Source organism: Leuciscus leuciscus (assembly GCF_965113295.1).
Source record: "Leuciscus leuciscus genome assembly, chromosome: 21".
Taxonomy (NCBI): Eukaryota; Metazoa; Chordata; class Actinopteri; order Cypriniformes; family Leuciscidae; genus Leuciscus; species Leuciscus leuciscus.
In genome coordinates, this window is record NC_138745.1 from 32,864,650 (window position 1) to 32,890,450 (window position 25,801).

Consider the following 25,801-nt stretch of genomic DNA (forward strand, 5'->3'; position numbering starts at 1 on the left):
TAATTATTATTTTTTTTTTTTTGCATAACAAAAACTGACATCTGACACTTGCGAAATGCAAAACGCAATTAAATCGGTTTCAGAATAAACACACCGGATTTTTGGTGTCATAAAATTTGTCGCGCACTTAATTTCCGAACGTCGAGGAGTGAAAGTGAAAGTTGGTGAATTAAAGAGCGCATTTTGCACGCTTTGGCTCCGGGCTCCAGATGAGCCTCAGAAATGAGCCGAGATGGATTCAGGCGAGCAGCTGATTCTCCAGTCTCCGGCCAGATGGCTTCTGAACACAGATTTGCATTCATTTTCGCCTAATATCTTCCAAAATAGAGGGGCAGCTGCATTTGTTGTCAAATAAGGTTTAAAACTCCCTTTTAGGACGGGATCGTTACCTACGCGATGGGATTGTTGAACTTCTCTAGTCAACAGTATCAGATTTAAAGGGATTTAGACTAAAACCCTAATTTGGTAATCAGATTGAAATCGCTTTGGTGTGTAATCTGTATTAGAGATACTGTAGATTAGGCCTAGAATTAGCAAACCTGCAATATTTATTATGGTAAGTTATATAGATAGAATAGGGTTTGGAAAAATAATACAAATAATAAAAAAAAAGGATTTAAAAAATCCCATAAATTAAAAGATATCACATGCCAAATAGGTCTACGGATACTTTAGATGTATTTATTAGCACACACGTAATTATCATTTTTGATAACAATAATTATAAAAACACTTAACGTGAAACAAAAAACAACTGTTTCGTAATTAAGATAAACGTGTAATAATGATACAAAATAATAATAATAATCATTTGCTGCCTAGAGTGCCACTTAACATTAAAGTTCACAGAGGCATTCAGCGTATGCATGGATCAAAGTCATTGCGAATTAAAGACAAAAAGCATATCAATCTTAAATTGTCGTAAAATATAATTTTATTACTTACGTATTTAATTAGACGACGATGCAATGTGATGGATTTTGAGTCGAGGCAAGAGCAACAGCTTTGATAATTCACTTATCTTTGGCAATAGTCATTAACCCCCAACACTAGCAGAATAGATTGCTGTGTAAAACACATCTCTCTTCTCCTCTCTCCGTCCATCCATCCATCCATCCCTCCCTCCAGCGCACAGGGTCCCCAGATAACCAACATCGGACTTCCATTTTCGCCCATTAATTCAAATATTAACATACATGCACTGTCTGCCAATATCACGAGCACCTTACGAAACGAAGGAAAAAATGACCCTTATTGTTCTGATAAATTATTATATTTTTATTACAAAAGACATCCTACTTCTTGCGCATAGAAGGAGAGGGTGGACGCAATGTTTCCCCCGAGTCCTTTCACAGTTTCAGATGTAATTCTGCAATAATTTACAAAATTAAGCGCGTACGCACTAGGACTAGGAGTTTGACATCGCCTCGTTTCGCTCCACGCACGCAAACTGTGTGTGTTAGATTCAAGCAGTCAATGTTCCCATAATTTAAGACGCGCATTACGCCATTATGCAGATGCCCAGGGTGTTTATTATAAGGAGCATCTAGTCTTAAAATGCCAGTACACATTCCTGACTTCAGAGTAATCAAAGGAGAAACTAGTGAATCGATTTAGTCAATTACGCGCCCGGGACGTTTGGCACTGTCATTGTGATGATGATGATGGCCCAGTAAGAATTTTATTCTGGGAACCGGCTAACAGTTACAGCGGATGGGTGGTCAGTGCTCTTTTTTTTTTCTCCCCCCTTTTGCACTCTATAAACTTGCATGGCAGTTTCTCAGAATATATAGTTCCTGCGCGCCGAGCTTTATTCGCGGGCTTTCGTTATCATTCATTTTTGTTCCTCTCTGATGATTACTTGACATGATGTTCACTGGAAAAGCAGTAGCAGCAGCAGCAGCGACTCTAGTCTTGTGTGTACTCACGGTCCAAGCTTAAAGCCCAGCGACAGGAAGCTTCAATCCTCTCCATGTATGGGCAAAGCCACGCCTCCGTGCGCGTCATCCTCTGACAGCGTGGATCCCGTGGGTCTGGAGTTTTTGGCTCCCGGGAAAGGTTCCAGTCCTGGGGGATAGAGGGTTGAGTTTTGTATGCTTCCATCCATTCTGCAAAGACGCGCTAAAGGCCCCTCATCATCCTCTCCCGTGTCCGGGAACACCTCCACGGTGATCATTTACGCGTTTATTTGTCTTTTGGAGCCAGAAGTGGTGGATTCAGCAGTGTCCCGAAGCCTTTTTTGATGCTGTTGTTATAGAATGCCACCAAGCTAAGAGCATCATCACCATCATCATCATCCTCATCAACAGCAACAACAACCACAGAAAGTTGCGTGAAATGTTTAACTGAATTAAAACAACTCTAATATCCCTGATATTTGCGCGAGTTGTTTCGCTTCTTCCACGGGAGGATCTTCATCTATCCAAACAAGCTGCTGGAGAGGCTTGAGAATCTTTACGCACTGAATCGTTCATGTGGTGCCAACGCAGGACGGACTGAAGAAGGAGTCGGGACTGCTTTTTTCTTCTTCTTCTTCTCTTTTCGACAAATCCCAAACAAACTCTTACTGCTATCCGAAGGGGCTTCTTGGAGAAACGACGCGCCCTCGCTCACACTCTCATTTCATCTCTTTGGCTGGAAGTGGGTTGCACGCGAACTGTTTTAATGTTTGGGATTCAGGAAAATATACCGAGAGGGGGGACCACTATGAAAGAGGAACCGCTGGGCAGTGGCATGAATTCGGTCCGATCGTGGATGCACACGGCTGGGGTGGTGGATGCGAACACGGCCGCCCAGAGGTACGTTTGCCAAATCATCCGATTTTTAATGCATTTCTCAGATCGACCCCTAAATCCCCAATATGCCATGTATCAATTACACTCTCCCCATGCACCTCTTCGCCGCTTTCCCCTGTTCATTACATCATATTACAGTTTAAGTGACAAATCAAGAATTCTCCGATGTTTTCATTCTATCTACATCTATCCAGATCTCAAGTGTACGCCTGTTGTTTTAACCCACACTGGTGTCTTGTTTTCCCCGCAGTGGAGTTGGTCTGGCACGGGCGCATTATGAGAAACAACCGCCATCCAACCTCAGAAAATCCAATTTTTTCCACTTCGTCCTGGCGCTTTATGACAGACAGGGACAGCCAGTGGAGATCGAAAGGACAGCTTTTGTGGACTTTGTGGAAAAGGATAAAGTAAGCGCCACTCTGGAATACAGCTCTGAATTTTCACCTTAAAACTTCCACATCTCTAGATCTTTGGAAACACGTGCGCCATAAAACACTTTTGATGGATATCACAGAGATAACAAAACAAAACAAAAATAGATATGCATTATACACATTATTGCCAGGAATTATTCTACTAAAATAGCAAACTTGAAATAGAGTTGCTGGATAAAAAGCTTAAATATGTACATGCATACAGACAAAAATGCATGCATTTCATAAATATATCAAAATAAAATTCTCAGCAGCCCAATAATGCCAATCTGACCCCAAACAAATGCTTATTTTCAGGAACCTAACAGTGAAAAAACTAACAATGGGATACATTACAAACTACAACTATTGTACAGCAACGGTAAGTGTAAATTTCTCTATTCAGCAGGGATAGATTTACAAGTGTTTTATTCGCTCAATGGAGCCGTATTGACTTACATTCAGTTTACTAAAATGTAGTTCAGTTTATTCCACAAATGTAATTCTAGTAGATGGCAAACCTTCGATGATGTTTTTTTTTATTATTATTAGTGAATTTCAAGAATACTTTCATTTTTTCTTTTTCTTTTTTTCCGAGGGAACGTTGTATAGTTTTTTACACCAGACTTTTTCCACATTGAAAAACAAAAAATAATTTCCCACAGGCGTCAGAACAGAACAGGATCTTTATGTTCGGTTAATCGATTCCATGACAAAACAGGTAAGAACTTTTCTTTTCTCTTGCGTGTATCTGTGTATTTATATTTATAATCTGTGTGTGTGTGTGTGTGTGTGTGTGTGTAAGTTTCTCTTGCACGTGCTTTACATTAGGCTACATTGTTCATGTTTCTAGAAGTAAATACAGGATAAGCAAATACATCTTCTTTATATGTATTATTTATTGGAGATGCAGTGCAATTTATTGATATTGCTGCTTTAACTTGCTATATTTACTTGTACTAGGGTACCATGGACCCTAATGTAAAGCCGTGGCTCATTTTGGGTTGCTCTGATTAATGGGGGGAGGTTATTTGGCGGATTTAATTTAATATGAATCACATTACCACGTTTTTCTTCTCTTGTAACTGCTTGATAATTCATTGCGAATTAATGAAATAGTGTGGGGCACAAAAAATGTGTTTACATTTAAATATATATATATTTTAAATTACACATTTAAAATAAAAACATATATATATATTCTGAGGATAAAGACACAAATAACCTAAACTGTTAATGATTTCTTTATAATTTACGCGGATTAGTATTTTATAAGCCACATTATAGTCTCACCCTCGCATATAAAGCATAATAGTCAAAACCCATATTTGTGTATTGCGCTCAGTTAGGTTGTTTTTATTCAATCTTATTTTTTTTTGTATTAATCTGAGACAATATATAGCTCATATGCGTGTACTTTTATAATGCATACATTATTTTAATAATTTTACATCACAGCATATGAAATAAAATAAATATTTAAAATGCACTTTTTTATTTGGCAGTGCAATATTTATAAATTGGCATTCAGTTACTAAATGTTCGTGTGTCATTTATATCGCTCGTGAAAACGCACTTTTGTAGTGATGTAATCAGATCTGGTTAAAGGCATAAAAATAAAGCTCCAGGCGTGAGACAGACACTTGAGTTCATATTGTGCTCTGATGTTCTCTGAAATCACTCTCAGCTCATTCCCATTGTCCATTTCAGCCTCTCATAGTAAAGAACAGGGCGGATCTTTAGCTTGATTTTGAGGCTCTTGTTATCTGTAGTTTATCCATCGTTTGGCATCACAGGACAGAAAATATGAAGGTTTTATCTGAGGCGCCTCTGAATGGAGCTGAACATGATCAAAGAGTCAATGGCGCTGAACAGACACTTTATGGTTTTCCGTATATTTTCAGTGAGAGGCAGGCGTGGAAAAATAAGGACACGTCAAATAATGTCTGATAAATTCAACCCAGTGCTCATTTTGTTATTTGCAATTTCTAGACGATTTGTTAGAAATGACCTAATAAAATTCATTAATAAAATTAATGACATCAAAATTAGAAACCAACGCTTGATTTAGCATGCAGTTGGCAAATTAAAATTCAAAAGTGACCTAATTGCGACTATACTTTATTATAAGTTCTCATATTTTTTAATGCAATTTATTTTCGCACCGTGCTTATTTACGCACATTAAGCTTGCATTTAAAAAAAATATATATATTTTTTTTACTCTAATACAGCAGGGCTTGGATTTTCATACATGTATATGTACCAACAGTACTGTTTGTGTATTTATATATTATTTAATATATATCTTTTTATTATTATTACAATGATGTACTGTGCAAGAGCGCACTCCAAAGCGCCCCACGGATCCCACGGAAGGACGCGTTGGAGTGCGCTCTTGCACAGTACATCATAACGGGAGCAGGGCAAACAGGGAGGGAGGGAGGGAGAGAGAGAAAGGGAGAGTGAGACAGAACGCGCAAAAAGCACCAAGGCCCGTACGCACCTACAGCTCCAAACGCCATCTGTTAAAGCCAATGCTCAAAAATTACTCAAGCGTACCCCCCGACACCGCTTTTTATCTAAAGAAAAATCATTGTTAGCGGCTCAAAATAAACAACAGATTGCCCATTAGCACTCTACCCCTAAATATCTGCAGATTATAACCGCGTTGATGTGTACGGTTATGGGTATTATTTACCGCGGCCATCTGCGTCGGAGAAGCGACAACTATGTGATTTCTATTATCATTCCCCAAATAAATAGCGCAAAGATCTAAACAGAAGCATATGCGACTCTTCATTTCTAAAGTGATATGCATGTGGTATAATTTGTCATCGCAATGACCGGCCAAGTGTTGATATTCATTTCAAACATCATATTTATTTATGCAAATTAATAACACAAAGGTTATCTCTATCTAGAATGTGGGCATGTGTGTTGGTTTAAAGATAAAACATTGTTTAACAATGTATGTGGGCTAAATGGATTTTATTTACGCACCTTCTCATGTCAATTTTTAATTGATGAACCTGAACTTTGTACCATAAACCACATTTTATTTTATTAGGTCCAATTTCATTAGATTTTTTTTTTATGGAGAAATTAAGTTTTATATTTAATATTTTGACTGTTATATTTTACCATGTGTGCAATCCTCTTGAAGATATTCACTGTTACTTTTATTTCAAGGCTATTATTTATGAAGGACAAGACAAAAACCCAGAAATGTGCCGAGTTCTTCTCACACACGAAATTATGTGCAGGTAAGAAAATATTTTCAGATAATTATAAACTATTACATTCGACTGCATAATTGTATTTTATCAGCCATAATGTCTTGTCATGTTTTCATAAATGCGTAACGCACACGATGTAGGCCTATCCAGGCCTCCGAGCATCAGCCTTACAGAAAATCAATGAATCCCTGAATAGATCTGCCTGGATACGCTGAAAAGAATCCAAATGTTCAGAATTGTCAGGCGGCTTATTCATAATGATTTACGGTTCGCTTTGCGTCCTGCTCTGCGAGTTTCAGAAGTTCTACTTCAAAAGCGCAAATTTGACTGAATCATTTGGTGACATCGGATTTACGAATGATCTCACTGGACTTTTAATACTATAGAGGATAAAATGAAATTCACACACACACACTCAAACACACACACACGCACGCACACACACACACACACACACACACACACACATGCAGACGCGTGTGTGCGTACTCGGGCCTTTTGGAAAGTGGCTTTTCATCCTCAGCAATTTGACCGTGCGCCACTTTGTCTGTTCTGATTTTTACGCGCGCGCCACAGACGGTTCATTTAAAAGTAAAAAGGACATTAAATAAAATAAAATAACTGCACTAGAAGAAAACCCAACACGTATGGAAGCAAGCACTCAATTCCCCACCAAATCGGAAAAGAATCAGAAGCTTGCTCAGAGGTCACGCCACATCCTTCTGCGCTCAATATAATAACGCTTCAAACTTTTAAGAGTTTACGGAGCCGTATTTACCGATAAAGAAAGTTCCTCGCATCGCACTCTGTTGCGTGCGTCAAACCGCACAGATGCGTTTCCGAGTCCCAAGCAGAGGTCCATAGACATACTTTAATCACTTTAGCTGTCAGCTTTAAGGAGCTTTACATGTTTTCCATACCATATGGTGTTAATTTAGCTCACTTAGACATGTAACCATTATACAAGTGGGCTTCTTTAAATTCAAGAGGCATAACATTTTTTTTTTTTTTATCTCAGTAATTTCAACATTAATTAAAGAAAGCATAATGGAAGCATCTTCAGGGCCTCAAAATGGAGGCATTGGCACATTGTAGGAGACTGATGGAGGCTTTTTGAGCTGGTAATTAATAAGTGCCCCACAGAAATCCTGGTTGAAGGTGGCATCTTGCATCCTCTCCAGACACAACAGCTTGACAATTAGAGGTAAACAAAAGCTGGGGCTGAGAGAGAGCTTTCCCCCCCTCCCAGCCTCCTGGCACCCCCTCTCCTCCTCTCAGCACTAAGACAAACACCAAAAACATGCTGTTTTCCCTCCTTCAGCCACAGCGCCGGGCTCCGTGTTTACCCGCCGCCCGCATCTGCGAGAACCGCAGCCACCAACACCATCAGGCTCTGCCAGAACCTACGCCAAACACCTCGCGGTTAGCTAGAAAAGAGGACGAGAGAGCGTGTCAGATGAATAAATCTAAACACACGGTGCTCGAAGACCAAAGACACATGCAAGCTGTTAGCTGATTCTCTCATATCTCATCTCATGTCTTGTCTTCTCTCTCTCTCTCCCTGTGTTCTTCTCTACAAGTCGGTGTTGTGACAAAAAAAGCTGTGGAAACAGGAACGAAACGCCCTCAGATCCCGTGATCATCGACAGGTAAGACTCTATCTGCTTCTGTGAGTGTAGGGCGCTGCGGCCCAGCGTCCCGGCCTGGGTTTGCCCTGTGTTGTTGTGCAGGTGTGTTGATGTGGAAACCCGAGGGTGTCTTTGGGGACCGTGTAATTGCTGGTGAGTTGTCAGGGAAGCACTTTCCTCGAGACTTGCGATCTAGAGAGCGTTTGGTTTTAAACTCACAACTCTTTCATCCTAATTTGTTAACAGCAGATCTGCTTATGTTCTCTGTAAACAGTGCACTGCCTCTCGCTGGCTTTGTGGCACGACTGCGTTCCGCAACAGAGCAGGAGCGTTGCGTCTGCGAGCGTGCATGTTTGAGGCAAAAAGGTGTCTTTACGTTGCGCTGTGTAGTGCTGCCGGTGGGAAATGAGTAATGTTTCTGGGCTGGCTGTTGGCGGTTGCATGTTGATCACATTAGGGAAAGCGTGTTCAAACACACCGGCTCCCGCCGAGTGGGTAATTGACGTTCTTTCTTTTTTTTTTGCAGCTTATGTTTCTCTTTGTGAGTCTGGCTGAAGGTTACACTTACTCGGCGAGACTTACACTTCTTCCTTTTTGTCCAATTATCCCTGTAGTGGCAGCACGTACGTGGATTACGGCAGGGCAGTTCTTGGACTCGCAGTTGAAACGGTAAATGTGACAGGGAGCGCTGGCTCCTCGAGTCCGGGCCTCTTGGAGATTAGTGAGCTAGAACAAGCCTACCTTGCTCTATAAAGCCAGGAGTCTCTCTGTTTCCATCTGCTGTAAAGAGCCATGAATAAGCATCAAGTGCTGCCAGCAGCAAGAGTCTCTCTCTCTCTTGTTTTCTTGCCGTAGCTGTTGCAAAGTTATCCCACGATCACAAACTTGTCTGTCCACTGAGTGAGAAATTAGATTGGAGGGTGAGATGATGGGTAAAGCCGTGAACGAAATATGCGCCACCAGTGGATAGCAATGCTAATGTTTGACTTGCTGAAATAGCTGTTTGCTTAGCAGGGAATGTTTGGTATCTGACAGAGGGAACATCTTTCTTATTAGTAATCAAATAGCAGTGACCAGTTGCCGCTGTCAGTCAGCATGCATGAAGCGTGTGAAGCGTCGGAAAAAAGGACTCATGCCCTGTGCGTTGAAGCTATGGCCGTGCTTGCGTGTTTGGAGGTCTGAGCATTTCCCGCTCTCACGTCATGTGGTCGTGAAGTGGAAACCCTGCTATACTACACAATAATGTGAGTGAATCGAATAATGTGACTGAACGCTAACCATAGCTCTAACTACATGTAGTTAATTAATATCACTCAGTACTTATTTGAGTAAGTACAATGTAAGTACAATGTAAAAATCATACTTTTTGATTTCAAATTAATCTTAAGCATATTTATTTATTGCATTCTGGGATTTCCCTTTCCATGAATAAGCAATGCTGCTTTACAATTTGCCCAAAATATGTTATCTTAGAAGGTAGCATAAATGCTAAAGCATGATGACGTGCGCCTGTGATGCCCTAAAATGTTACCAATGTAGGCAGCCCACTAGATTTTTGAACAGAGCCTCTATTTAACCTTTTTTTTTTTGGAGGGGAATATGAGTTCCTTACATTTTCTTCTGTAAACACTCTCAAAGAGTGTGAATCAATCTCGGTAACCTTTGTTATCTCTGCATTAAATGATTAGCTTGTTCAAACAGACGTGCTGAAGAGCTCTGACAGTGTGCGAACAGTAATTAGTTACAGGACAGACATTCATACACTCACTGTAACTCAACCGCAAGAGAAAGAAAAGCTGGAAGGGGGAGGGAGGAAAAAAAAAGAGGAGTCCCGGTGTGGTGGAGGAGGATTTGTTTTGGTTTTCTGAACAGAAGATAAAACACATATCACTTCCTTTTAGTGGATCCTGAAAGGAGTCTCAGGCAGTCAGAGTCGATTCTCTCAACTGTGGCTTATACAATGTATTTACCTTTAAAGAAAAACATGAACATTTTACAACAGGGTTTCACTGATATTTACCGCATTGACTCTTCCCATAAATTGCTCGGCTTTGTGTCGTGGCTAAATAGAGGTGGATGGATCGGATGTCTTGGCGCTTTGTGCTTCAATCTGGCGAACAATATGTGTAACACTAGTAAAAGAGGAAAAGGAGAACAGTGCAAAGAAGCTCTGATACTGGGCAAAAAGGAGGGATATTGTGGTAGGTTGAAACGGTGGATAAAAAAGCTCACATTTTGATTGTGAGGCGTCTGAAAGACTCGAGAGGATCATTTTCATAGAGGGCCGATCCGTTCTGTCAGATCACAAAAGCAGATGTACTTCATTAGCCGACTGCATTGTCTGCATATCACAACTGTGAACAGATGATTTTATCCAACGCTCGGAGAACAAGGCGGCCGGGAGAGCCCGGAACGCACGGAAACACGAACCTCAGATGACTGAAGCGTTCGTGCAGGTGGGGTGTATGATATACAGCTAATTTGTAATCACAGAACCAATCCTGTGGGGTAATGTCTTGTTAGGTCCGTCTTTTTTCTTGTCTCTGTGGAAAAAGGGGAATGTTACAGTACACGAGGGAGCTTAATGCGTAGCTAAGATATGTGCATGCTCAGTCACCGTTTATAAACAAGAGTTTGCGTGCACAGGAAGTAGATCCAAAGTGCAATTGTGTGAGCGGACAAGAAAGGGTCGGTTGCATTACAATCAATACATTTAACTGGGTTGGACTGAGGATAGATAGAGGGAGAGAATGTTCTGCTAAACATGGCTATGGTGACCAGAAGATCTGGTGATCCATTATCAATAACGTTTTCAGCCACATTCTCCCAGATGGCACATGGGCCAGGCATACTGCTCGTTGGCACGGGCTCGGACAATAACTGGCACCCGCTCGCTTCTGGCATTTTCAATGGAGTTTAGGAGACTTATCATTCCAAATGTGTCCTATTTTCCTGTAGTCAAGCCAGACATCTGTTTATACTATTTCTCTTGGACTTTAGTGCAGCTTTAGGTTCTTCACGAGGAGAAGAAGAAGAAGAATTTTTTTTTTTTGAGAAAAACTTGGTTGTATTTCACAGCTGTTACAAAATTTCAACCTCGATGGATCTTTAAATATTTCACAACCCGACCCTGCTTCGCCATAGATTATTCATCTGAATTTTTGAAAGATAGATTGAGCATCAGAAATGAGGAGTTCTACAGCTAGATCTTGAACTCTTGTAGGTGATGTCTTGAACACACGTCAAGAGCGAGGCGTTGGATCATTTACCGCCCCCGTATCAGTCCGAGAACTAATAATACCTCTCCGACTCAAGAGCGATGAGGGTTTTCCTAGCCAACCGATCTCCCTTTCACTTCCTGTCAGAAAGGTCAAGACATGCTGACCTCTGACAGACAACCCCCTCCCTCAACTGAATAATTCATGAGATTGACTTTTTTTGTCAGACAGTTGTGTAGCAGGACTGTTTATGTAGCTCATTTCGCTGAGGCTTTTGCACCTGTTCAGGCCGCATGATATTTGGGTCCCGATGCTGATTTAGCTAAACACTCATTAATTTTTTTCATACCGAAGGACCTTTCCAGAAGGGATTACGCTTGGTTATTAGCTAGGTCTTCCTTGAGCCATATGCTGGGGAAAAAAAAAATGTGTACGTACTCGACTTTTTTAATCTTGAAAAACCAACACAGATAGTTCCTCAGTTTTTTTGCCCTTTTGTTTGTATCTTCTCTGACCAGGCTACTTAAAAAGACCTCCTCCCTCTCATCCACACACAGGCCTTCTCTCGGAGCTGAGCAAATGCCAGCATTTAGAAGGTCAGAGCTTTTGTTGGAAAAGCGCTATGTAAATTAGCACCAGCAAAAGGGACATTAAACAAAATTCAATTCATTGTCTCCCTTAATGTCATTTACATTTTTGGCTCGGGCCCGTCCTGTCGAGGAGAATTTTGGAGATGATTTTAATTACATATCAGCGCTGGAACAGAGGGCTGTCTGGAGCGAGACGCATTTGGATCACCTGTAAAGAGAGGTTTATTTACCAATGCACTTGAATGGCAGGTTTTCACAGGCGCTTGCGTGATGTAATTAAGCCCGTGTTAAGTGTTAATTCCTCGGCCTGTCTTTTTCCTTCACAGAAAGGCCTGTTTCACACACACCACAGAGTTTAACCTTTAGTCCTTGTCTTTTAGATTTGAGTCCTTCTGCATTCTCCTAAACATAGACAAAAATCACTTTTAGCAGATTTATTGCACCAATCTGAGCCATTATGGATTTTTTTTTGCAAAAATCACACCTTTCTGGGCACAACCGCAGTACCCTTAAATAGCATCTTTGTACCTTATTTACTGCTAAAGTAGTACCTTAAGGGTACTACTTTAAAGTACTAATATGCACCTTTAGACAAGATATGACATTGTCTTTTAAGGGCACTGTCCCAGCGACAACCTGTTGTACCCCTAAAAGTACAATTTGTACACATTTTTCTGACAGTGTCCAAATTGTTGTCCTCTCAAATGCTTTCTAGACTGAGAATGTCCCTCCCTCTAACATTGTGTGACTCTGACTTGCATTAGCAAACAACAAACCATGCTGTGATATAAACTAAAGGCTATTTAAATAAAAGGATGATCCCTATGATATGTCCCACCCAAACACCCATCCCACCCATTATTTAATAGGAAATAAACCTGCGCAGGATGTGCAAAACAGGCCTAAAACCTGAGTGGTAGAGGACACTTGAACTGCTGCTTTTGCCTCCAGCCACGAGAGGAATATTTGTATTTATTTATATCTTACCTTGTCCAGGTGACATTCAACGGACCGTGTGTGTGTTTGAATGTTTTATTCGAAAAGTCCTTGTATCTACTGTACAATAGAGCCACGGCAGTCTTGGAGGATGTGCATGCACGCATATGTGTGTTTATGTTCACAGAGACACACGTGTGAGAGGAGGAGAGCGCCGGAGCTCCATTAGACCTGATTAATGAGGTTGCAGACAGCAGATATATCTCTGGCCAGGTAACAGCCTCACTGCTCCAGGTACACAGGTGTGCACAGCAACTCCTTATTTATGAGACAGTCAGCAAACCCTCTGCTAACATCAGAGAGAGAGAGAGAGAGAGAGAGAGAGAAAGAGAGAGAGAGATTGTGTTTTTTCCTTCAATGGGCCAAAGTGAAAGCAGAGTGTAGATCTCCACTACGAGAAGAAAATAACTCAGAATAGTGTTCCTTCTGTCACACAGGACTATACTAAGATGTTTGCAAGTGTATTGCTTTGGTGTAGGTTGTGTAAAAGGTTTCTTGCACAGGTTTTTAGTGAATAATTGCTGGTTACATTCTGTCTTTTTTGCTCTTTCCTATTGTAATATATGTGTGTTGGGCATTAGTCAAAGGTGCAGTGTCATTTCTTCACCACTAGAGGCAGCAAAGTGAATTGAAAAAATAATGACTGTTTTCAAACAAGTTTTAGAGACTCCCCCTGTCGGCCATGAGTGGGAAAAAACAGATAGCTCCATCCCAAGATCATGTTATTGGCTCACCCAATGTTGTTATATCTGGCCTAGTCGGAAAAACCGACTCCAATTAAATTTGGAGCTGCTAAAGTGGCAAGTCTGCCTTTTATTATGTGCAATAAATTAAATGTAATACTTTCTTCCATTTCAATATTAATCCATGTTGCATTGATAAATTGAGGATTTTCTTTTTTTAAAAATGGTAAGAAAAAAGGCAAGTGTTTTCTAGTATGCAAATTATTTATCATTAGCATACTTAAGGTTCTCCTTATGCTGGCGTGTTTGAAATGTAGACCAAAAATCTTTTGTAATTATTTGTTAATTGCTCTTTTGTCTCTCTTCGACATAATGATATACAAAAATGCCTTTGCGTGCAGCGTGGATGACACTGTCACCTTGAAACTCTTCAGAACCGACTACGCTTCTAAACTCCTCTGTTATGAACTAGTGACTTCCGTCTCACTAGAGGGATCAAGAGAGAGAGAGAGAGAGAGAGTGAGAACAGCTGGCTCTTTCTAACGGTGAATAACTGACAGTTGTCTGTAAGAGGTTTTAATGAAGATTGCCACCTTTTATGCGAGGAACTGAAGGGATGCCAGATCTACAGGAGGGGAGAAGCAGAGAGCTTAACCTGCCCTTGGCAGCTAGCACTCAGCTCACACTCACACAGAAAATGAGAAACAGCCTCTGCGGTCAAAAAGCCAAACCTTAGCGCTGCCACACATTGCTCGCACGTAGAAGTGGGTCAAGGCCTAGCAGATGTCCGACAGCACACAACTCCAGAGCAGGCTTCTCCACAACAATGTCCTCCAAGGAGAGAGATAAACACTTTCGTATCTGAAAAATAATCGTTGTACGCTTCCAAACAATGTTTGCAGCCTGATTACAATAGGAAAATAAGTAAAGCAAACCACATTCGCATTTTCAAACATTTGACAGATGCTTTTATCCAAAGTGACTTTTACATTTTATAAACCCCTCTAGTGAAAAATAGTGAGGAAAAACATTCTGAAGTGCTGCAAAGACCCATTTAGGAACCTTGTTTTTTGTTAAAAGTTATGACAGATTTTTTCTCTCTTCCACCACCTGAGAGATATCATCTTGTCTCTGTAATTTAACCAATCAAAAACGCTCTCTGCCTATTACATCATTTTGCACATTCAGGTTTGATGACATCAGGTGGCTAAGTAAGAAAAAAGGGCAAATTGTTTTGAGCAGCTTTTTCTTTTTTCTTTTCTTCTAGAGACTAGAGCAGGGACAGTAATGGTCTTGATTTAGCCGCTACATGCTAATAGTACTTGGCAATGGCAGTGTGTGCGTTTCCTTTTTTTTTTTTTTGGTGCCATGTGGGTCTGTGTGTGAGAAGGGAAGGGGGAAATGGCTCTAGCATGTGTAGACAGGAGGGAACCCTGCACTGTGTTGTTGTAAGACGTGTTGCAAAGGCCCGGAAGACGTCGGCTCCGAGGAGTCTATAGTGAGAGACAAAATCCATGCACACACTTAAGGGTGAGAAAGCTGAATCGAGGCAGAAGTAGAAGAGAAATGTGAAAATGATAGTTTTACTACAACAACCAGTGTCATTGTGTGTGTGCGTGTGTCTGGTGGAGATATTGAGAGTCTAATCAGGACTCCGTGGAGGGGACATATGTGCTTTAAAAAGCCCCTTTTATTTGATTGAGCGCACAAAGCAACGACACTCCCCTTTTGTTGGGCTATATGAAAACCCCCGCTGAGTGTGTCAACACGCGCACACACATGCATATGCACGCATGGATTCACATGCAACAAATATTCACGTGCATAAAGCACGATTATCGACAGACACGTAAAAATGTGATTCCACACATGCATGCAGACGCACACAAAAACTCACCCCGGGCAGTTGGAGAGGGTGTGCGGTCACACAATAGCTCGGCGCGGGTGCACGTTCCTTTTGAATAACAACCGGGAAAATTGAATCAGTCGTGGTTTAGGAAGGACTGAATGGAATGCATGTCCGAAGTTCATGACGCTTCCCTCTGTGAATGCGGCCAACGTGTCCCATTTCCACAGCACAACCTGTTTTGCTCAAACTTCACACCGTGAAAGAATTCAAAACAGATCTGCTTTATGTGCACGTAGCTGACAATGCTTTAAATTGAATGTTTATTTTTATTTTGACTATACTTCTGCAGTTGTTTCTAGTTCTCGAGCGCTGCGGTGCCGCAGAATGTTTTCGTGCTAAATTAAATTGACGTGTTTGGTTTCCTTTCGGCCACATTGTCTATTTTACATGTGCGTGTTTATGGAGCGTCCTGTTTAATTCTGTCAACACAATGTCAGTGTGTGTGTGCGTGCGTGTTTTAGGCTGTAAAAGCATGATAAGTTGCTTTTGGTTTGTGGTGGATGTTGGCTTGATCCGTACAGTTCTCTTTTCATATTTGCGAATACACACCCACAACATTTGTTTGCCATTAGGAGCAGTTTGTAAATCAGATCAGGGTGTTGAGTACTCGCCGTTTCCCTTGGAAGAAATATCCGTTCCTTGTCCCTCCGATCTCTTCTTTTCAAAGAACACAAAGCTCCCATGTCTTTTCTTTTTTAAACCACCCCCTCCCAGCTACCCACCCAACCTCCATTCCCATTTTTCCGAATGTGGCAATCTGTCGTGTGACACCGCTGAGATTAGGTTAGGAAACAGTGTGAGGATTGTATTGGACATGGTGCTGGTCGCGCCAATTTGAGGTCGCAGGACAGCGATCTGGACATTGGGCACACGCCATCAGCATCTCTCCGCGAGAGGCACTGGTCCTTGGCCGTCGCCCGTCCCATGGGCCCCCGGGAGGGGCCATCGGCTCCCAAACCTTCAAAAAAACTGCAGCAAATAACTATCATTTATTAAAGCTGACAAGTTATCTCTAAATATAGGCCCCTCTGTCAAAAGATTATCAGCCAATGGCCCGTTCTGCTGAAAACGTAATCGTGTTTTTCGAATCTCACATGAACATTCGAGGGTAGATTGCGCTCGCTTGCACTGTAGGGGATGTAGTACGAATATCTCTGCTTGCACTTGTGTTTTACTGCCCTTTGTGATGTTAGATATGATGTTGAATTACATTTTAGGTTACCAGATGAGAAATAGTCAAGTCAAGAAGTCAGCAGCGAGAAGTGTATTTGAGAGGTTAGGCCGCGTTTCACCCACTGGCTCAAGGCTATTTATCATTATAAGTGAGTCTCTGCTTAAGTTTCCCAAACCCTCATTATAATCATTCCCAGCAATTATAGCGTCCAGAACTCCGTCTGCCATCCAGCACACATCATCAGCCGTTTACTCTGCTCAAAGCTGCCACTAATTTACATTGTTTTAAATATGGGGTGCGATGCTGATTGATTGTTGTTGCCGTGAGTCAACTTGATAGAATACCATTAGCCACGCTAAATATTTGTATAACTCTTAAATTGTTTGCATGCACAAAACGAGGCCGTTTAGCTGCACGATCGTATGTTTTAATGCTAGATAAATCAAACTTTGAGATAAATCTTAGTCTCTGTCTTATTGCTGACAAATGCCGCAAGCATTTTTAATTTGCATGTTCATTAGAATGTCATTATGTAGACTTGCTCTCAGTCCATTCCTTTAGACGGTACTGTAGTCTGCAGCTTAATGCCTATTTTGCTAGTAAAAGATTAGTAAAACCATTGTATTCTGTGAAGTGCTTTACCATGGTATGCATGCAACATCAGACCTCGTTCTCAGTGTAAAACACTTGTGTTTCCAAGGCTAGTCGCTGCATAATTATCCTCTTGTGAAGAATGCACAATGACGCCAGGATGATGAATCGATGGCAGATTGGACGTGTGGTTTAACTGTCATGTCCCTTAGATAAGGGGCTGCTCGGGGATTGCTCATTCTCACTGCTAGCCTGCTAGCTTGCCAGTTTATTAGTGCAAATCCCAAATGTTTAGTAAACTCATTAGGCCCTATCTAATGCTAATTTATCATCATAGATGGACCACGAGAGGAGCGGGACACCGGGGCGGTCGGGCCAGGGCTTTGACCGCTAGCTGATCAATCAGTGCTATAGGGGCTAGCATGTTTCATTAGATCCGCTAGCCTCGGATGAGTTTTATGGATTTCGCTCCTGAAAGTGGGATTTCGGAGGGCTTAGCAAAAGTGTGGTGGCTGACAACACTTATCTACAGGAATACATGACGGGCCTTTCGTCAGAGAGCTTTCTATTTCAATGGCCGCAGATAGATAAGGCAGCTTTTTGAAGACGGAGAGCAACATTTAGGATGAGAAAAAGAGTATTATGGATTCTGTTATACACCTCAAAGAGTAGTAGAAAAAGGCAGCTGAAGTGCTGGTTAAGTTTTTCCTTCAGTCTATAATAACTGCTGCCCTCTTTGTAGCACAAGATCTCTGATCTGTGTGAATCAGGAGGACTAATTCAGAAATGATGTGATCCTTATGATCTTCTGGTCGGGAAGCGTTCTGAACTTAAGAACTTCATCGATCTGTCCAGTCTCTCTGAATCAATCATTTAAGAAGAGACAAAAAAGGAGGCGTTATTGCAGGTTCCCACTCCGTCAGAGCTGAGAAATAGGATTTTCTTGTCTCTCTCTTTTTTTTTGCCTGCTAGTCTTTAGCGACAGCTTGTATCTCTTTCTCGTACAAATGAAACGGAATAATAAATAAATAAAAAAACGTAGGTGGTGAATAAACCTTCCCAGACTGTGATAATAAAATATGACTGGCGTTTCCTAGTGCTGGGAAAGGAGTGTTGTAATTCACCTGACTTATGTTCTCCTGTCTGATTTAGCTTCAGATTAAAACCCACTGCTTGGCCAACCAATTGAAATCAGATCCAGTCACAGCTTGCCTGTATTGATCCCTATTTAACATCAAGGCTGGGAATGGATTGGTATTGATTAACTATAAAACCGCTGGCTGGCTTGTCCAGAAACCTGCTCAATATGCTGAATGAAAAAGTATCGTACCTCTACCCTTCAATGCATGAGAAAAGGAACAGTAGCACATGTGCTTGGCCTAGGAGTTGGCAGGCATGCGGCAGACATGGCAGTCCATTCCCTTTTACCGTTTCCTTGCATGCTGTGTATGTTATGTGATGCAATATGTGACTGTTATATGACATTTTTGCTCTGAAATTTAACCCAAAATGGTCCTAAATATAGTAGGGCTGGCCCAAAACATGTTTTGAAAGAGAAATGTCAAGGGTTAATCGCTTTTCTATTACACTCACTCTTTCTCTACCATTAAAAAGCAGTAAAGGCCCTAAAATATAAAAGTTGACCACAGACTTGATTTTTGGGCCTCTTGTCTGGGTGTGTGCAAAGCTCAGCACAAAACCACATGACTACATAGGTATTGTATGTCATGAAAAATTGTGTATAATAATAATAATAATATAATTTCCAGATATTACTCAGTGATGAGTAATAGACACCTGTGTTCAGTCACAGACGTGTATACAGTGACTCAATCGTCAGAACTCGTCCACCCTGATTTGGGACCAGCTCATCCTGGCTGGATCTCCTTTCTCCCCAAATCTCCGTGTCGAGAGCCAGAGGAGGCTGTGCATCTGTAAGAAATTACTTTCAATCTCCCACATCCAGGAGTTTACACTTCTGTAATGACAGAGGAAACCACTGGCCTCAGTAGGGTGCAGATTTTAAGGGATGTCTTTAAAAATGCCATTCTTCTGCCAGACCTACAGGATTACTAAGTGGAACGACCCCAAAACACACACTGGCTCTGCGTCCACCTCGCATACTGATGCAAGAACATCGCGTACTGTATATTGGCTAGATTTTAGTTTATACTTGCATTGGCTTGTTCAAACTCCACTTTGTTATGGGGAAATTCATAGTGATCAATTTGTTTTTCAGAACAAAATATCGTTCTTGGCACAATGTGCACTGAATACTGGCTGTAAATAATGTGGTGTTGTGCGATGATTTTTTCTAGCCAAGTTCGTTATTAGCATTTTCCAATGATCTTCGACCCCAAAACATTTTGAATGCAACACAAAACATGTTTTGAAAGAGACAAGTCTTAGGTTATTACTGTTTATCTATCTATTACTGCCTATCACAAAACATGCCAAAACTGATATAGTGCATTTGCAGTTTAAATATTTAAATGTAAATACAAATGTAGAATAAGAATGAAATTTCTGTAGGTAAGAAATAATTTATGTTATTTTGTTCATTTGATATTTTCTTAATTATTTCTATTATTATATACCATTATTTGTTTACATTTATTTACATTTTATATATGAACATTTAAGTATATAAATTGCAAACTTACTGTAACAGGACTGAAGCAATGTATCCCTGTATTAGGCTTTAAGTTAGCGACGATAAATATCCGACACTCTTACAAGGAATGAGACAGCCACACACACACAATCTGGAGTCTATTTGTCTCTGATAGGGCAAATCCAATTTGATTCCTTAAGTGTTGATTAAAGTGGTGGGCTGAAACAGGCTGTCCCTCATTGAGTGTTTGTTGATTATTTACCTTCCAGCTGGACATAATGAAGAGCAGCCAATCAGAGCGTTGCTCTGCCCTCCAGCGTCGGGTCTCTTGTTTGGTCTACTGTATTGGTTTGCTTTCTTAGCCAGCAGCTAAACCAAACTAATCACTACTTGGGTGGGTAGAACTGAAGGACAAATGACACTTGGTTTGTGTTTGAATCCTCCAGGCGTAAACTTCCATGTCCAAAGAGTGAGACCAGGGGGAGAAAAGTGAAAGAAAATCGTTCTCAGCGAGGGTGGGTGGCAAAAGCACTTTAGATATTCACATGTGTGTAATGTGAGAGTGTCACAGAGCCTTTAGCTCTTTTGTGAGGGGTTTAGATGGAGATCACAGAGTAAAGACGAGGATGCTTGTGCTGAGAAGCAAGAATTAGCTCATTCACTTCTGGTACCTTGTATATATCGTTTACGTTACAAAAAAAGAATCAGTTGCACTCAAAAGTTTTAGCTGCCAAAAATGACAAGTATTGACTGAGTAAGTCTGGAACTTTATATCTGTTTGGGCTTCACTGGATCTTCCTGTTTTCGAGTAATATCTCAAAGCGCGCCTTAAGATGCTGATAGAATGGATAGACATTCGGTAATCAGAGCCAGCTGCGATGGATGCCTCTGTCTCTCCTTCTCCATCTGCCCAACTCCATGGGCAGAGTACGCTTTTGAAATGTGTGCCGTGCCAGAAAAAACAACAATGTAAACAGATTTAGCCAGTTTTATCCACACATCACCACAAAAGCACAGTCAGGTATGATATGTTCCATTCATATTCATACATAATTCCTATGATATACACCAGAAAATAAAATCCCTTTGTATCACCAAATTTGAGCCAAATCGAATTTCTAGATTGCTACTACAAGTTTTCCAATTGGAAGACCTAACTCAGATGTCATACTTTTCCAGTTTTAAGATGATAAAATTGTTGATTTAAAATAAAATGGTAAATGGACACCGCATAATTAGGCTCACAATGTACAAACATTTTTGGTTTCTTGCTTTTTAATACCATAATGATTCCAACAGGCGATTTGAAACTGTAATGCTAGTGATAGCGACGAGAATGTCACGAATCTGTGTGTGTTGACAAGAGGTTGCTAAGCAGAAACAGGGGGAAGAGGAGAGAGAGGAAGTCCTGTGCAAGTTTTCCCGTGAGCCGAGGCTTTAATTGGCCTGTGGGAGGTAGCGAGAGAGAGGGAAAGAGGGAAAGGCAGCAAAAGAAAGACTTGGACATTATCTCCTCAAAGTGTCTGGCCTCGTGGGTCACCGCCTTAACTTCCTTCTGTTAAAGTGGCCAACCCTGACAACCTGACACAATCCAGACAGCTCCTCAACGCACACACACACACACACTCACGTCTCTCAACAGGTTAGCTTTACGACCCCTCTAACTAGGCTTAATGGCAGACCACTTCACCCTCTCTCCCGTTGAGCCCAACGCTTTAATTGCTCAGAAAACAAGTCAGGCTCTCATAGTTCTTCCGATCCTGCCGTCACCAGGCCGGCGTCCATTCGTTTGACGGAAGGACAATGAACACATTGACTTGCACTTTTTACACCTCACGGTCTCTCCTGGGATTGATAATGACGCTTAGCTAAAACAACCGCGGCCCCAGTCCAAATTTTGTGGTCTCGCCATTAACCTCGGGCAGTCCGGAACGGTTTATTAGCTTCATGCGGCAGCGACGGTGAGGGAAACCGAGTCTATATTCGTTTTCCTGCATGTTAGCAATTCCCCGATTTTCAAGCACACATCTTGGAAGAGTTTTCCAAGTGACGCGTGTTTGTACAGGGGTTTCACCGGCGAGCTGCGGTATTGCATCAGTTACACGTGTCGATGTGGTAATTAAACCGTACACACAGTCAGACGGTGTGCTCTCACACACACACACACACTCTCTCTCTCTCGCTCACAGCCGGCGCTGTTGTTAAATATCATCTCTTTAAACATACAGAAAATAATAATGTTAGGCCAAGACTGGGTAATTTGTTTCACGAAGGAAGTTATTAGCTCGATATCCAAACCCTGAATAAGGTCACACGTCACATCCATTTAAAGGTGAGCGTGTAAGCGTGTTAACCTGTTGGGGGCAACACAGTTTTTTCACATTTTCTCTCTCGGAGACAGCAAATTAGTATGAGGCACCTCGTGGCGGCTACGCTGACTGAAATGATTGTAACAAAGGCTCATTTTGAAGAGGTCAGGCTCCCCCTGCAATGATTTGTTGTTCATGAATCTACTTTGTGCCAATTTGTGTGTGCATGTGCAATCAGATGCGACTCGGGGGCGAGTTCCATCATCTTCACTTTGCTCGCTCGTACCGGGAGTGTGTGTTTGCTTGCATGCGTGTGTGTGTGTGTGTGTGTGTGTGTGTGTGTGTTCCTCCACAATTTGACCACCGCGCCTCAGTCGGATTCCCGTCGAATGAGATTTTAATCACCTTCTGCTATCTCGACAACAACCGGGCCGCCAGTCCAGCTCAAGCTTCCTATATTTATGATAATTTTTGTTGTTTTTTTTCATTCTGTCTCTTTCTCTCTCTCCCCCTCTCTCTCTCTTTTCTTTTATTGAAATCACTGTTGACTGAAGGATGTAATCCTGATTAGCGGTGGCTGTGTGTCCATTGAAGGGTGAAAGGCATCAGAACCATGTTGGTTCACAGGCACCGACTGAAATTGAAAAGGGGAGATGGTCTGAAATGCTTCATGGATTCGTCACTCCAGATAGACACCCGGATATCAACCCCGCCAAACCAATTCCTGCTCTGTTATTAGAGGACACAAGCACTACCTCGAATTAAGCAGTGTACACGGCGCGAGTATGTACTTATGTAGCAAACACAATCATATAGGTTTGAACAGCGTATGGAATTAAGGGGAATTTTTTCAGTCAGTTTACACAAGCGATCAACCAATTTATCGTCCAAACTGATTAATCGGACGATATTTGACATTTTAAGATTAAATGTGACTGTTTGCGGCTGGTAGTGTTTGTGTTCAGTTCACTGGCCATGTATAATAAACTGCTTTCAATAAGTTTTCAAAAGTTCGTAAGTAATGGTTACATGTTTTGTGCTAATATAATCAGCTTGAGCGTATTAGCAATTGAAGCTGTATTTGACCAATATGTGGCCATTTTGGAATTGTGGCGTTTGGCCGATAAATGATGTCAATTCTGACAATGGTTTTTTTATCAATGCTGATGGATACACAGTTTTTATTGATAAATTATATAAATGATCATATTTCTATTTAAAAATACAAATATTTAAATAATGTGATTTGAAATTTTATTGTGCAAGAATTAGTAATTTGATTAAATTTGGTCATTTTCAGATGATCATGTTAGCTGCTATTGATTAATCAATTAATAGTTGTGATTCTCAGATTTTTACACATTTCCAAAGTGCATTTTTTTTATTATAAAAATTCAGTTTTCAGGAGTTTTGAAAAATTGAGGAAAATTTGGCCGTTTTGAGATTATCATTTCAGCTGATAATGATAAATCAATTAATAGTCACTATTTTCCGATTCTAAAACATTTCCAAAGTATAAAAACATTTTCTGTTTTCGGGAGTTAAAAAAATTGTGACTATTGAAGTGTTTGTGATTCCAGTGAGCTAGCATACGTAATTGGACAAAATTTGGCCGTTTTGACATTATCATTTTAGCTGATGATTAATATAGTAATAACTGCGACTTTCCAAAAGTCAAAAAACATTTCCTTTTTTCAGAAATGTGAAAAAAAATCATGAATATTAAAGATTTTAGTGTGCTATCATTCGTAACTAGACAAAATGGCTAATGGCTAATATTCATAAGACTGCAATGCTCTTTTCATACTCAAATCAGCCTGAAAGTACCTCATCATTTTTTGTTGTTTTAATTGAAATCATACACAGTCTGTTTATAAAATAAGTGGGTTTTTGTGTGTGTGTGTGTGTGTGTGTGTGCTTTTCATACGTACATTTTGGAAGTGTATCAGCCTTCGATCTCCATTGACATCAGCATTGATTAATGATTAAACCATTGTGTTCAAGCACACGTTTCGGGCACTAAAAATATAAAAGAAAGGAAGCCAAAACAAATGTGATGTTGTTTCAGGATGTGCAGTGTTGAAGCCCCAGTGTTTGACTGGAGAAAAACGAGATGGCCACAGGCTGACGGAGGGCTGATGTCTAAGCAGAGAGCAGACAGGCAGCTCGCGGGGGTGACGGGGCGGGAGAGAGGGGTCGAGGTTTAGTCCTCCACCAGCGCTGAGAGAAAGTGAAAGGGGAAGAGAGGGGGAGGGCAGGGCAATCTATCATTAGTGACCGAATCAGACAGGGTAGCGGCCTGTGAGAAGCTTAAGAGATTCTCTCTTCCCAACACACACACACATTTTGGGGGTGAAGAGGAGGAGGGAAACAAGAGTACGAGGAGCACACAAACTCAAGGCTCAAAACCCGATCAAAAGGGCCACTGCCATCTCTATATTGTAACGTCACTGATTTAACCAAAAGAGTGTGAGGGGAATTAATCTGCTTATGTGCCCTGAAAAATACATTTCGTAAGAGGATTCAGAAACCTAGGTTTGGTTCCCTTACAGCAAACATTAGTTCATACATAAATCACCGGCTGAATGTATCCCATAATTCTGGTGGTATAAATTGAGAGAGGAAGGAGGAGTTACAGCTCGTCATATTTGTTTTGCTTGAACAGGCCTGCTACATCCGTATTGATCCCATCGCTAATGATGCATGTTATTAAACATGATTGCTCATAGAAAATACGGTGACATTTGTCTTTGTTGCGCTCAAGAACGTTTGCCAGCGAGCTGACGTCCCTATTAAAGATCCGTATAAACAATCTCCGGCATGCAAATTAAAAAGCGACGGCTTACACGCAACACACACACACACACTCGCATGCACGCACACCTTCTGCATTCAAATTAAATTACTTTATTCTAATATCACGTCTTGACTGACACCTGCAACACTCATAAATGTTAATGACTGCGTTTTGTTGTCTTTATATTGCTTTTTTTTCACCTGCTTGTTAGCAGGAGGAGTCAGCGCTTTTCAGATCCCGTCCTAACAAGTTCCTTCTAATCAGCCTCAGAATCTCACATGTCAGAGAAACGAAAGATTGTACGCCAAAATAAACCTTAAGACAACTGTTCTGCCTTTTGGAATCGAGCGCACAAAGACGTGCATATCTTACAACGATCTCTAAGATGCACGTTACTTTGCCGTGTCAATTTATGAATCAACGCTCTCGCGGTTTTATCATTATTTACCAGGACGGGCCTGTATTTGTAGTCAAGGGAAGTAAACTTCTTCAGAAGAGAGTATCAGATGCCACTCCGAGCAGAATAAAATGCAAGACGCATTGAATTCTTTCCTTTGGGGCTCGAGGGAATCCGAAAAAGAAAGCACAACAACTCAACCCTGCTCCAGTGCATCCGTGAAAAAGAACGAGAAGTTTTTGGAAAATCGGCAACGTATTCAAATATTGATATTCGTGCTTGTCAGGAAAAGGGGCCTTGAAATTTCCACCGTGCTCTTGTTGTCAGAAAAAGTGTCAGATAATTCATAAATGCAGTTCAGAGTCCGCAGGGAGGAACATGGTTGCGTGGATGCAAAAAAAAGAACAGAAAACAGCCCTGTTTTTTTCCCATCATGTCTGGCAAATGTT

The 25,801-nt window shown here is 41.1% G+C and overlaps 1 protein-coding gene across 15 annotated transcripts in view; it reads left to right on the forward strand.

Annotated features, from left to right (window-relative positions):
- The window catches only part of ebf3a (EBF transcription factor 3a), a 95,813-nt gene continuing 70,012 nt past the window's right edge, over nt 1–25,801 (forward strand). For 6 of the 15 annotated variants that reach the window (XM_082151917.1, XM_082151920.1, XM_082151913.1 and 3 more), the window contains exons 1-6: nt 2–2,798; nt 3,046–3,202; nt 3,527–3,590; nt 3,874–3,929; nt 6,400–6,473; nt 8,027–8,095. In XM_082151917.1, coding sequence (XP_082008043.1) covers nt 2,665–2,798; nt 3,046–3,202; nt 3,527–3,590; nt 3,874–3,929; nt 6,400–6,473; nt 8,027–8,095 — 554 coding nt within the window. In that variant the 5' untranslated portion in view covers nt 2–2,664. Of the gene's footprint in view, nt 2,799–3,045; nt 3,203–3,526; nt 3,591–3,873; nt 3,930–6,399; nt 6,474–8,026; nt 8,096–25,801 lie in introns of all 15 variants that reach the window. The other 9 variants (XM_082151912.1, XM_082151926.1, XM_082151919.1 and 6 more) reach the window with 4 other exon arrangements.